General features: G+C 36.4%; 1 protein-coding gene across 4 annotated transcripts in view; it reads left to right on the top strand.

Moving 5' to 3' along the window:
- The window catches only part of Rat1 (5'-3' exoribonuclease 2 Rat1), a 42910-nt gene that overhangs the window by 27188 nt on the left and 2230 nt on the right, over positions 1-13492 (top strand). For all 4 annotated transcript variants that reach the window (XM_089461905.1, XM_089461906.1, XM_089461904.1 and 1 more), the window contains one exon: positions 11412-11590. In XM_089461905.1, coding sequence (XP_089318031.1) covers positions 11412-11590 — 179 coding nt within the window. The remainder of the gene's footprint in view (positions 1-11411; positions 11591-13492) is intronic.

The following is a 13492-nucleotide window of genomic DNA, read 5'->3' as shown; positions in this document are numbered from 1 at the left end:
GCGCAGTGTATGCATCGAAATAGTATATATAGTATATTACTATATATATCTATCTTCTATATATATATATATAAAAGAGAGTTGTGTAAAAGTGTCCCGAGACTTATAACTTGATATGTGCTGGACCAATCTTCATGGTTTTTGATTTGTTGGATTTGTCTCCGCTACGAGTAGGATAGTAGATCTTAAAAATACTGAAAAAATTTGACGAATACTTGAAAAACGCGGTTTTTTCCTTAAAGATTCAAATTTCCATTGATACTCAGTAGGCTTGATAACAGGGACAGTCCTGCTCTCATAATATATAATAGTATAGAAGTAAATAAACCAGTCTACGGCACAGCCTCAGGCGAACCTGACTATTCATAAAATAAGCACATTTGATAAAAATAATACGCGTGCGTACAGAAGCTAAATATCCCGAAAGTTTAGGTATTTGTTTGTCTCAAACATAAATTTGTGTAAATTATTTATATTCATATTTCTCGATTGTTTTATGTGGCTTTGTACGAGGGCATATTCAGTATTACTATTAATAACAAGAAAGAAAACTCTAGTCGAGAGTGCTCGACTAGATACTACCCTGAACCCAACAAATAAAAATGCCCATTTAGTAAGGCTGAAATTTCAATTTCGATGTATTTAAAAATATAAATAAAATACCAAACTCATTTAATAAAATATAAAAATATTTTGAAACAATTAAAAAAGTTAACAACAGTTGCACCGATCGGGATTCGAACCGCGACTTCTCGATCGAGCGTCACGCAGCTAACACACTAGGCCACCTCACTCCTGCTAGTTGCGCTGGCAAAACTCAAATAGATTCACTGCTGCAGCGCCATCTACCAAAACTGAACGAAACTAACTGCTGATGCGATTCTAAGAATCTGCTAGAATAACCAAACTATTAAAAACGCACATAAAGTATAGTTAAAATTTCAATTTCGGTGTATTTAAAAATATAAATTAAATAGAAAACTCATTTATGAAAATATAAAAATATTTTGAAACAATTAAAAAAATTTAACACCAGTTGCATCGATCGGGACTCGAACCGCGACTTCTCGATCGAGCGTCATGCAGCTAACACACTAGGCCACTTCACTCCTGCTAGTGGCGCTGGCAAAACTCAAATAGATTCACTGTTGCTGCGCCATCTACCAAAACTAAACAAAACAAGTAAGAAAATTCTAGTCGAGAGTGCTCGACTAGATACTACCCTGAACCCAACAAATAAAAATGCTCATTTAGTATGGCTGAAATTTCAATTTCGATGTATTTAAAAATATAAATAAAATACCAAACTCATTTAATAAAATATAAAAATATTTTGAAACAATTAAAAAAAAAAACAATTTAAAAAAAATTACCATCAGTTGCATCGATCGGGATTCGAACCGCGACTTCTCGATCGAGCGTCATGCAGCTAACACACTAGGCCACCTCACTCCTGCTAGTGGCGCTGGCAAAACTCAAATAGATTCACTGCTGCAGCGCCATCTACCAAAACTAAACGAAACTAACTGCTGATGTGACTCTAAGAATCTGCTAGAATAACCAAACTATTAAAAACGCACATACAGTATAGTTAAAATTTCAATTTTGGTGTATTCAAAAATATAAATAAATAGAAAACTCATTTATGAAAATATAAAAATATTTTGAAACAATTAAAAAAAAACTAACATCAGTTGCATCGACCGGGATTCGAACCGCGGACTTCTCGATCGAGCGTCATGCAGCTAACACACTAGGCCACCCCACTCCTGATAGCAAAGCTGGCAAAACTCAAATAGATTCACTGTTGCAGCGCCATCTACCAAAACTAAACGAAACTAACAGCTGATGCGATTCAACGAATGTTTTTGTTGTAGCTGCTGCACGTGCGTTTGTTAATTGGCCAAATATTTGATTATTTTTTATTAATTTTTGACTGAACGGAATTTAATGAAACTTTTAGCATATGATCTACATATTATATTGAATATTTGAGAAATTAAAAAAAAAGAAAAATCATTCACAATTACCTATAGTGGCATCTGATTTGAACTTGAATGTTTATACTCGATAAAAATATAACGGGATGATTTATCGAATTTTAAAAGCAAACTCGACGTCCGCGCTGTATATACGGTCATTTAAAAAAAAAATTCAAGTCTCTAGCTCTTATATCTTCGGAAAGCGACGCGTTCAAACATACGGACAGACGGACAGACAGACAGACGGACAGGGCCAAATCGACTCAGCTCGTCGCCCTGATCAAGAATATATATACTTTGTGGGGTCTGCCACGCCTCCTTCTGCCTGTTACATACATTTCAACAAAACCATTATACCCTGATTTCCCATTTTCAATGGGTTCAGGGTATAAAAATGCCGCGTCCTAGAAGATCTAATCTTTCCCGGCGGACCCATAATGCAATTAGGCAACGGAATATCGCGAGTGAATTATCTGACGAAGAACGAGAAATCGCACGAGAAAGGCGCCGCGTTAGTACCCAGCAAAGAAGGGGCTTAATTGGTGTTTCTCAAAGGAAGGCAGCCCGTGAAACGGCAATAAGAAATGGTTCAAGGATTGATTTGAATCGAGCAGCGTTTCGATATGATTGCACCATTGACTACAGTTAGAATCGTTTAGTTTGCATTGGTCCAATGGACGTTGTTTGCCAGCATTGTGGCGCATTGAAGTTTGCTGATGAAACGCCCGGTTTGTGCTGCCTTAGTGGTAAAGTGACAATACCATTAGTGGTCCCGCCACCAGAGCCATTGCGTTCCCTGCTTTATGGCGAAGCACTGGAATCACGACATTTTCTAGCGAGCACTCAAAAATACGATGCCTGTTTCTAAATGACTTCATTTGGGGCGGAAATTATTGGAGACGGATATAATCCGACAGTTAAGGTAATTTACGTTAAAAATTTTATTTTCTATGATTAAAAAAAAAATGATAAAAAAAAAAAAAATTTGGAATAATGTAGTTTGTTAGATTTATGTAAAAAGTGTTTGTAAATCTAACTATAACTATGGCTTTGAATTTAAAAATTCAAGGCCAGATTTGCCATCGCATTGGATCATTGCAACCTATCGAAGATGCACAGCATAAATTCTTGCAAATATAGTTCATGGGCAATATGGAAGAACAACTTGACCAACGTCAAGAAATCAACACAGCTAGGAAAAGAGCAATTCTCCAAGATTTGCAGCAAATGCTTCACGAACATCATGCATTGGTCAAGCTGTTCAAGACTGCTTTAGAGCGCATGCCAAGAGATGACTATAAAGTGGTAATCAGAGCAGATAAAAGACCAGCTGGAACATATGAACGCACATTTAATGCTCCAACAATCGATGAAGTGGCAATCCTGATGGTTGGTGAAAGCTTGGAAGCACGCGATATTGTGCTTACACGACGCAGTACTGGGCAACTAAAAAGAATATCTGAAACGCATCGTTCATATGACGCTTTACAATACCCGCTGATGTTTTGGCAAGGAGACGATGGATATCACTTTAATACCAAAATGATTAATCCATTGAATGGTAAAATCAATCATTGTTGTCAACAAATCAAAAACCATGAAAATTGGTGCGGCAGATCTCGAATTATAAGTTTTGTAACAAACTCGACTTTGTTTTATACATATAGAGACTGTTAGGCGGTACGAAGTTCGCCGGAACAACTAGTAGATTTTATAAATACAATGATTTTGTAATTTATAGATTTTGGATACCATACCCACTTTGCCTACTATTAAAAAAAACAAGTAAGAACGTTGCAATCGGGCGATACCGATAGCAGAAGACTCATTCACAGCCCAAGCGCTGTCAACCAGAGTATATAGTGCAATTTTCAAGTCTAGTGCGCAGTAAAAAACACGGCATGATGCCATTAAAATTGGAAAATCATCGATAGCTATTGCATTCAAATTACATACATATATAATTTATACAATTTTGATTTTTATTATATATTTATATCCATACATTGGATACCGGCTTCAAGCTAACAGCAGATCAGCGCGATTTTCCTATGCTTATGCACACACTCATCGTCTATTCTATGCGTACAGACAGAAGCGCGCCTTTTCTCACATTCTTAGAATTTCGATTGATTTCTGGACTTTCTAGCCGTTACTGTAGTTGTGTCTGATGACGCTCTCTTATTAAGCTATTCTATTTTAGTAACTGATGGCTCGAGCAAAGCAGTGGCGCGGCTGCTAAGGGCGACGCAAGTAATGTTAGAGTAGGGGAGGTTCGAACCTTTACTGTGTTATTTTTTTTATTTTTTCATACATATTTCGTTTTTTATAAAATAGATATTTTATTGGGAAACTGCGAGCTTGACTGAATGGCACTTAATACTTTTCATTTTCTTAGTCGAATAATTTTATAAGTTTAAATTTGTTTCTTCTTAAATAGCCCTCAAATACATATGTATACGCAAATACATACATATGTATATATAATTATATATGTAAGCGTGCACGCATAGCATCAAGCATTCCAGCCTTATACACGCGCTCATTTGTATGTGTGTATGTATGTACACATAAATGCATGCTCTAGCATATTCTAAGAATCCCGTTGCGATTGATTTGTCTGCATTGTTTTTGAATTTCCAGCCGCTACACTGGCTTTTCTTTGCTATGCGGCGTTATAGCAATAATGTGATTTCGTTTTAACTACTCTTGATCGAAACGACGCGGTGGTGCTGTAGGCTGAAGCGCCGGCGATCTTTATTTTAGCTATTCTGACAATCATGCTGTTTGGGTTGGGTGCGAGTTCAAATCCCGCTGAAAACGCTTTTTTGTACATTGCAAATTTTTGTTATTTTAGCTTTTTATACCCTGAACCCATTTTCAATGGGAAATCAGGGTATAATGGTTTTGTTGAAATGTATGTAACAGGCAGAAGGAGGCGTGGCAGACCCCACAAAGTATATATATTCTTGATCAGGGCGACGAGCTGAGTTGATTTGGCCCTGTCCGTCTGTCTGTCCGTCTGTCCGTCCGTCCGTCTGTCCGTATGTATGAACGCGTCGATTTCAGAAGATATAAGAGCTAAAGACTTCAAATTTTTAAAAAATGTCCGTAATTACAGCGCGCATATCAAGTTTATCATTAAAAATCGATAACTCATCCCGATCTTTTTTTATCGATAAAAAACCTTATCGAAACCCAGTTATAAAATTATATCTTCTACACCTTTATTGCTAGAGTCTCAAAATTTTTAATGTATGCTTATATGCAATTTATACAATTTCGGTTTTTGTTAAAAGTTACCCCCCACCTCTAAATTCACCCCCTCACCCTCACTTTTGTAAAAAGCGTATTTCAAATACTAGAGACTTGTGCTTTGGCAATTACATGTATATTTATGTTATAATCATAATCTAAAAATGTTTCATGAAGATCGTATGTCCATAAAAAAAGTTATTAAACAATTAAGTTCTCATAGTAAGCGCACACTGCAGCCCATGCGTGTTTATGCGTGGGTGCTTGTGTGTGTATGTGTGTGTGTATGTGTGTCTGTATGCGTGTGTGTGTATGTGTGCCTGTGTGTGCGTTTGTGTGTGTATGCATGTGTGAGTGTATGTGTGTCGCAGTTCGCAGTTCGCAGTTCGTGTCGTGTTTCTTATGTAAGCTGAAAGACGCGAAAAATTATTGAAATATCTATTGCTCCAAGGGTTCAGGGGATCTCGTAGTCGAGCAGTCTCGACTAGAGCTTTTTTACTTGTTTATATTTTATTAATTTTATAAAAATGTTTCCTTCCGTGCTATCAATGCCTATTAAGCCTACTTATGTGTACATATACATAAATGTAAATGCCGATTGCCACGCCCCTAATGGCCGTAGACTCCTCAATTTTAGCCAGTTTTTAGAACGAGCAACCGGTTACCTAAATGTAAAATTTGAATTCTTACGCTCAAAAAATGTGAAAATTACAGGGTATTTTTCGATATGCCACGTCCCTAAAGAGGCTTAAAAATATTTTTGGGGCATCGATAGAGGAGGCCACCAGTAACTTAACTATCCTCTTCTAGCTCTTAAACTGTAGGAGATATAAAATTTTGCGGTTTGCCACGCCCCCTATAGGCGGACATATATCTACCATAGCTCGTTGGACGTGGGTGGTCAACCCGCGTATATATACAAAATTTTAGGTCTCTAGCATCAATAGTGCCTAAAATATAGCAGAATTCGAAAAATCACTATATCTTCATATAATTTTTTCACCTATCTTCATAGAATTAAAACATCAGCTTACATGCAAAATTTCAGCATTCTAGGTTTACAACTTTAGGAGATACAGTTTTATCCGATTTACCACGCCCCTAATGGGCGGAGATATATCCGCCATAGCTTGTGATCTTGGGTGATCGGCGCGGACCTACATACCAAATTTCAGCTTTCTAGATCTTCAACAAACATGATTTCTGGTATATCGGAAAATGCATTTTCCGATTTGCCACGCCCCTAGTGGGCGGATCGGGAAAATTTTAACACTTTATAAATCGGAGATATACACGAGTATGTGTTCCAAATTTCAAGTCTCTAGCTTCAATAGCGCCGAAATAGATTGCGTTCATACGGACAGACGGACAGACGGACAGACGGACGGACGGACAGACGGACAGACGGACGGACAGACAGCAAGACGGACATTACACAAAACCAATATACTCATTTCACATTCGTGAATGAGTCTAAAAATAAAACAAAACAAGTAAGAAAGCTCTAGTCGAGACTGCTCGACTACGAGATCCCCTGAACCCTTGGAGCAATAGATATTTCAATAATTTTTCGCGTCTTTCAGCTTACACAAGAAACACGCACACATACACGCACGTACGCACACACAGGCATACATACACACACACGCATACAGACACACATACACACACACACACACGCATACACACACACACGCATACACACACAAACGCATACACACACACACATACACACACACATACACAAACACATACATACACATACACAAACATTTACATACATATACACACACAAGCATAAACACGCATGGGCGGCAGTGAGCGCTTACTATGAGAACTTAATTGCTTAATAACTTTTTTTGTGGACATACGATCTTCATGAAACTTTCAGATTATGAATTTAACATAGATATGCATGTAATTGCCAAAGCACAAGTCTCTAGTGTTTGAAATACGCTTTTTACAAAAGTGAGGGTGAGGGTGATTTAAGGGTGGGGGGTAAATTTTAACAAAAACCGAAATTGTATAAATTGCATATAAGCATACATTAAAAATTTTAAGACTCTAGCAATAAAGGTGTAGAAGATATAATTTTATAACTGGTTTTCGATAAGGTTTTTTATCGATAAAAAAGATCGGGATGAGTTATCGATTTTTAATGATAAACTTGATATGCGCGCTGTAATTACGGACATTTAAAAAAAAATTGAAGTCTCTAGCTCTTATATCTTCTGAAATCGACGCGTTCATACATACGGACAGACGGACAGACAGACGGACAGGGCCAAATCAACTCAGCTCGTCGCCCTGATCAAGAATATCTATACTTTGTGGGGTCTGCCACGCCTCCTTCTCCCTGTTACATACATTTCAACAAAACCATTATACCCTGATTTCCCATTGAAAATGGGTTCAGGGTATAAAAATATATCATTAAGTACTAGAGACTCGTGCTTTAGAAGATTCACACATTAGTCTTATTACAAATAAATTCTCATAATATTGCCCAAGGTGAGGCCAAGCGCAGTCGCAGTCATAGAGTGTGTGCTTATACGTGTGTGTAAAGAAATGTGTATGTATGAGTTTATGCACATGCATAAGAGCAGAATGATAAGATTATTAGCTTTGAAGGTTCAGGGTATCTCCTGGTCTCCCCAGTGATGTCAGTATAACTAAGTGTGAATAATTTGCCATTTTTTTTAATTTGTCAAATTTTCAATAGAATATGTAGATCATATGCTGAAAGTTTCATTAAATTCAAGTAAGTTTATCGACGTTGAAAAACAACAAAATATTTGGCCAATTAACAAACGCACCGTGCAGCAGCTACAACAGTTTTCCTATGCGTGTGCACATATACATTCAAACTTATTCGAGCACATTCTTAGAATCGCATCAGCATTTAGTTTAGTTTAGATTTGCTAGATGGCGTTGCGACACTGAATCTATTTCAGTATTGCCATCAAACTTTTCAGAAGTGGAGTGGAGTTGTGACTAGCAGCGCGACGCTCGATCGAGAGGTCGCGGGTTCGACTCCAAATTCTTATTGTTTAAAAATATTTAATTTTCTCAATTGCATCTAGTCAAAGTGCATCATGTCATTAGTTTTTGCAATAAATATGTACATACATATACATAAATATAACTATATTACATTTTGTAATTGAATGAGTTTTTTCTTTCATTTATATTTTTCAATATATCGAAATAGAAGTTTTGAACCGTACTAAATGTCGAAAATATATCGAAATGTTAATATATCGATATTTTTTGTTTAAAACATATTTATATCGGGATATATTTTTTGGTTAATTATGTATTTTTTTCTCGATTTTTTGATATATTTGCAAAACGTACGTGGGATACACAGAATGCGTTTTTATACTCATTCACGAAACTGAATTAGTATATTGGTTTTGTGCAATGTGCGTCTTGCTGTCCGTCCGTCTGACCGTCCGTCTGTCCGTATGAACGCAATCTATTTCGGCGCTATTGAAGCTAGAGACTTGAAATTTGGAACACATACTCGTGTATATCTCCGATTTATAAAGTGTTAAAATTTTCCCAATCCGCCCAAATTATAAAGTCTAAAGACAAAATTATAAGTCTACGCCCATTGGGGGCGTGGCAAACCGGACCTGAAGATATAGTGATTATTTAAATTCTGCTATATTTTGAACACTGTTGATGCCAGAGACCTCAAATTGGGCTGATCCCCCAAGACCAAAAAGTTTTGTCCGATATATGTCCGCCCACAGGGGGCTTAGCAAACGGCAAAAGTTGATATATCCTAAAGTATAATAGCTAGAAGCTTCAAATTTAGATATTTAAGTTACCAGTAACCTCTTTTATCGATGACCCAAACATAATTTTTACTCCTGGGGCGTGGCATATCAAAAAATACCTTGTAATTTTCACAATATTTTTGAGGGTAAGCATTCAAACTCTGCAGTTAGGGTACAGTTATCACGTTCTAAGAACTGACCAAAAATGAGGTGTCTACGCGCAGTAGGGGCGTGGTAAATCGGCAAATCAAAAAAACTGTATTTTCTACAGTATTAGAGCGAAACTTAACTACTAAATTGTTGTTGGGATGTGAATGAGTATTCTGCAGTCGGTAACGCCCGACTGCAACGTTGTTACTTGTTATACCCTGAACCCATTGAAAATGGGAAATCAGGGTATAATGGTTTTGTTAAATGTATGTAACAGGCAGAAGGAGGCGTCCGTCCGTATGTCTGTATGTTTGAACGCGTCGATCTCAGAAGATATAAAAGCTAGAGACTTGAAATTTAAAACTATAAACTATAAACTCTATAACTACTCCCGATATTTTATTATCGATCAAAAACATTATCTAAAGCTAGTTATTCAATTATATCTTCCGCACCTTTAGAGCTAGAGTTTCCAAATTTTAAATGTATGTTGATATGCATTTAATACAATTTCGGTTTTTGGCGAAATTTACCCCCCACCCCTATATCCATCCCCTCACCATCACCTTTGTAAAAGGCGAATTTCAAGTACTAGAGACGTGTGCTTTGGAATGTACACACATTTTCACCATATGATTACGCCCTGGAAAATTCATTAAGATTGTACGTCTAGAAATTAAATTATTCAACAAATAAATTCTTATAATGTTGCCCACACTGAAGCGCAGTCAAAGCGCAGTCATTGCTTATTGCACAGTTAGCAGAGCGTGTTCTAATACGTGCGTGTGTATGTATGTGTGCCGAAAAGAAGTGCAGAGTGATTAGAATATCAGATTAGAGGGTTCAGGGTATCTCCTAGTCGAGCAGTCTCGACTAGAGTCTTCTTACTTGTTTTTAATAGTTGACATTAATTCGCATTACATTTTTTATTTGATTTGAAGTTAGAAAAATTAAATATTAATGTTACTGTTTTTTCACAATACCATTATGTCCTGAGCCTCGAGCCCCAACCACTAATAATTCGAACAGCTTCCTTGTTTTGCAGTGCGCAATGCTCAACACATTATATTGTCAATACTACTAAAAATCACACATAACAATTTATGAGCCCTTATTTTATTCTCTTAACGATGAAAAAAAAAAGGTTTGTTTATTGACAACAACAACAAAGACAAGAGCTGACCCGGCGAACTTCGCCTATATCAATATTGTATTGTATTATTGTATTACGTTCATCAAAGCCTAAATTAGTTCCGCTAAAAGGTAACACGACATTCTTTGACTGTTAGGCGGTACGAAATTCGCCGGGTCAGCTCTTGTGTTTGCTCCATACCAACGCGGCGCTATTCTCGGTTGATTTCTCGTTCTTGTCAGATAATTGACTCGCGATATTCCGTTGCCTAATTGCATTACGCATTACACTTTTGTTAACCTGTAGAATAAATCTTTAATTTAATAAATAATTTACACAAATTAATGTCTAAAACAAACAAATTTAACAATATCTACCTGAACTTTAGAGATATTTTGCACAGAATAAATTTCTGAACGCACACATAAATAGTTACAGCATTTGACAGGTTAGGGTAACAAATGTTTGACATGTAATAAGCAAATGAGCATTTATTGAAATGATGAAATGAAATGAATGAAATGATGAGCAAAGTTTCCTGCGAAGACTATGGTATGGGGATGTATGTCTGCCAAAGGATTAGGAGAACTGCATTTCATTGAAGGGACGGGTAATACTGAAATATACATTAATATTTTAGAAGATAGTTTGATGCTATCAATATCAATACCAGAACTGGAACTTTTCAGTAGGTGGGAGCATCACCGCGCACAGCCAAACGAAGTAAAATTGGCTGGAATCAAATGGAGGTTTTAGATTGGCTACCAAATAGCCCAGATTAAGTTAATTTATTCTTTTTCATCGTCAAGAGAATACATTTCTCTTTAAGACATCAAAAATCAGTATGCGGTATCTTAAGTAGAATCGAAAATATAATGTGTTAAACTTTGCGCACTGCAAAAAGAAAAATGCTGTTCGAATTATTAGTGGCAAAATAAAAATAAAATTAAAATTGAAATAATTTACAGAAAAATGTGTTTAAAATATTAGTTGGTAATAATGAATGTAGTATTCAAGTAAACAATAGTAATCTATTATTCTTCCTGTGTAAAATATGTATAATAAAATCAATGAAACATTAATTTTTTTTTTTTTTTTTCTTTTTAGTTTTTTGAAGTCTCCGATTCCGGGCTTACCTGATATTGTTAAAAATGAAGTTATAACCACTGTGTACAAGGATCCCAAATATGACGAGGACTTTACTTTTCTAGCTAAAAGGCTTCCTAACGCTGTGGACCCTCCTCAAGTCATACAATCGGATAATAACAAAAATGGACCAGTTATCGGTAATGCCCATAAGAATTCATACTTTATATTATTTAAAACTGTTTTCGAAGAAGAAACGAAGAGTATTATTTTACATATCGGGTGTTAAATAATATTTTAAAGAATATACATATGTATGTATTTTTCAATAATAAGTATAAGTATATTTAATAATAAGCATATTATTGAGTACTGTATGGTATGCTTCTTTTTGAAATTGAAATTACATTGTACATATGAAGATAATTTTTTATTTTACAGTGAAAGGCTCACAAAACTTGTGAATTAATGTTGGCACTAAGCCTTTTTATATTCGTTCACGAAAGTGAATCGTCCGTCTGTCCGTATGAACGCAGTTAATTTCGGCGCTATTGAAGCTAGAGACTTGAGATTTGGAACACATACTCGTGTATATCTCCGATTTATAAAGGCGTGGCAAATCGGAAAATGCATTTTCCGATAATCCAGAAATCATGTTAGTTGACGAGCTAGAAAGCTGAAGTTTGGTTTGTAGGTCCGTGTCGACCACCCTAGATCACAAGCTATGGCGGATATATCTCCGCCCATTGGGGGCGTGGCAAATCGGATAAAACTGCATCTCCAAGAGTTTTACAGCTAGAACGCTGAAATTTTGCACGTCAACTAATGTAATGATTCTTTAAAGTCTAAAGTAGAGTTGGGCACGGGCCGACTTTTTTGCACCCAGGCCGATCCGCCCACGGTCAAAAGTTCAAAATTTTATCCGTACCCGAAAGCAAAAAAAATGTTCATAACCGCTCCCAAACTTCGTAGTTAGGGTACCGTTATCAAGTTCTAAGAACTGACCAAAAATGAGGTGTCTACGCCCAGTATGGGCGTGGCAAATCGGAAAAACTGTATATTCTACAGTATTAGAGCGAAACTTAACTACTAAATTGTTGATGGGATGTGAATGAGTATTCCGCAGTCGGTAACGCCCGACTACAACGTTCTTATACCCTGAACCCATTTTCAATGGGAAATCAGGATATAATGGTTTTGTTGAAATGTATGTAACAGGGAGAAGGAGGCGTGACAGACCCCACAAAGTATATATATTCTTGATCAGGGCGACGAGCTGAGTTGATTTTGCCCTGTCTGTCCGTATGTATGAACGCGTCGATTTCAGAAGATATAAGAGCTAGAGACTTCAAATTTTTTTAAAATGTCCGTAATTACAGCGCGCATATCAAGTTTATCATTAAAAATCGATAACTCATCCCGATCTTTTTTTATCGACAAAAAACCTTATCGAAAACCAGTTTAAAATTATATCTTCTGCACCTTTATTGCTAGTGTCTCCAAATTTTTAATGTATGCTTATATGCAATTTATACAATTTCGGTTTTTGTTAAAATTTACCCCCACCCTTAAATTTGTAAAAAGCGTATTTCAAATACTAGAGACTTGTGCTTTGGCAATTACATGCATATTCATGTTATAATCATAATCATAATCAGTTTCATCAAGATCGTACGTCCACAAAAAACGTTATTAAGCAATAAAGTTCTCATAGTAAGCGCTCACTGCCCCCCATGCGTGTTTATGCTTGTGTGTGTATATGTATGTAAATGTTTGTGTATGTATGTAAATGTTTGTGTGTGTGTGTGTGTGTGCGTGTTTCTTGTGTAAGCTGAAAGACGCGAAAAATTATTGAAATAGCTATTACTCCAAGGGTTCAGGGGATCTCGTAGTCGAGCAGTCTCGACTAGAGCTTTCTTACTTGTTAAGATTATCATTATATCATGCATATGTATGTATTTGCCAAAGCAAAACTCTCTAGTATTTGAAATACGTCATTTACAAACATGACGGTGAGGGGGTGAATTAGAGGTGGGGGGTGAATTTTGACAAAAAACGAAATTGTGTAAAATGCATATAAGTATACAGACTCTAGCTTTATA

The sequence above is a fragment of the Drosophila arizonae genome, chromosome 2, assembly GCF_054131065.1.
Source record: "Drosophila arizonae isolate 15081-1271.41 chromosome 2, UAZ_ARI_1.0, whole genome shotgun sequence".
In the NCBI taxonomy this organism is placed as follows: domain Eukaryota; kingdom Metazoa; phylum Arthropoda; class Insecta; order Diptera; family Drosophilidae; genus Drosophila; species Drosophila arizonae.
This window is presented reverse-complemented; position numbering and strand designations above follow the sequence as displayed.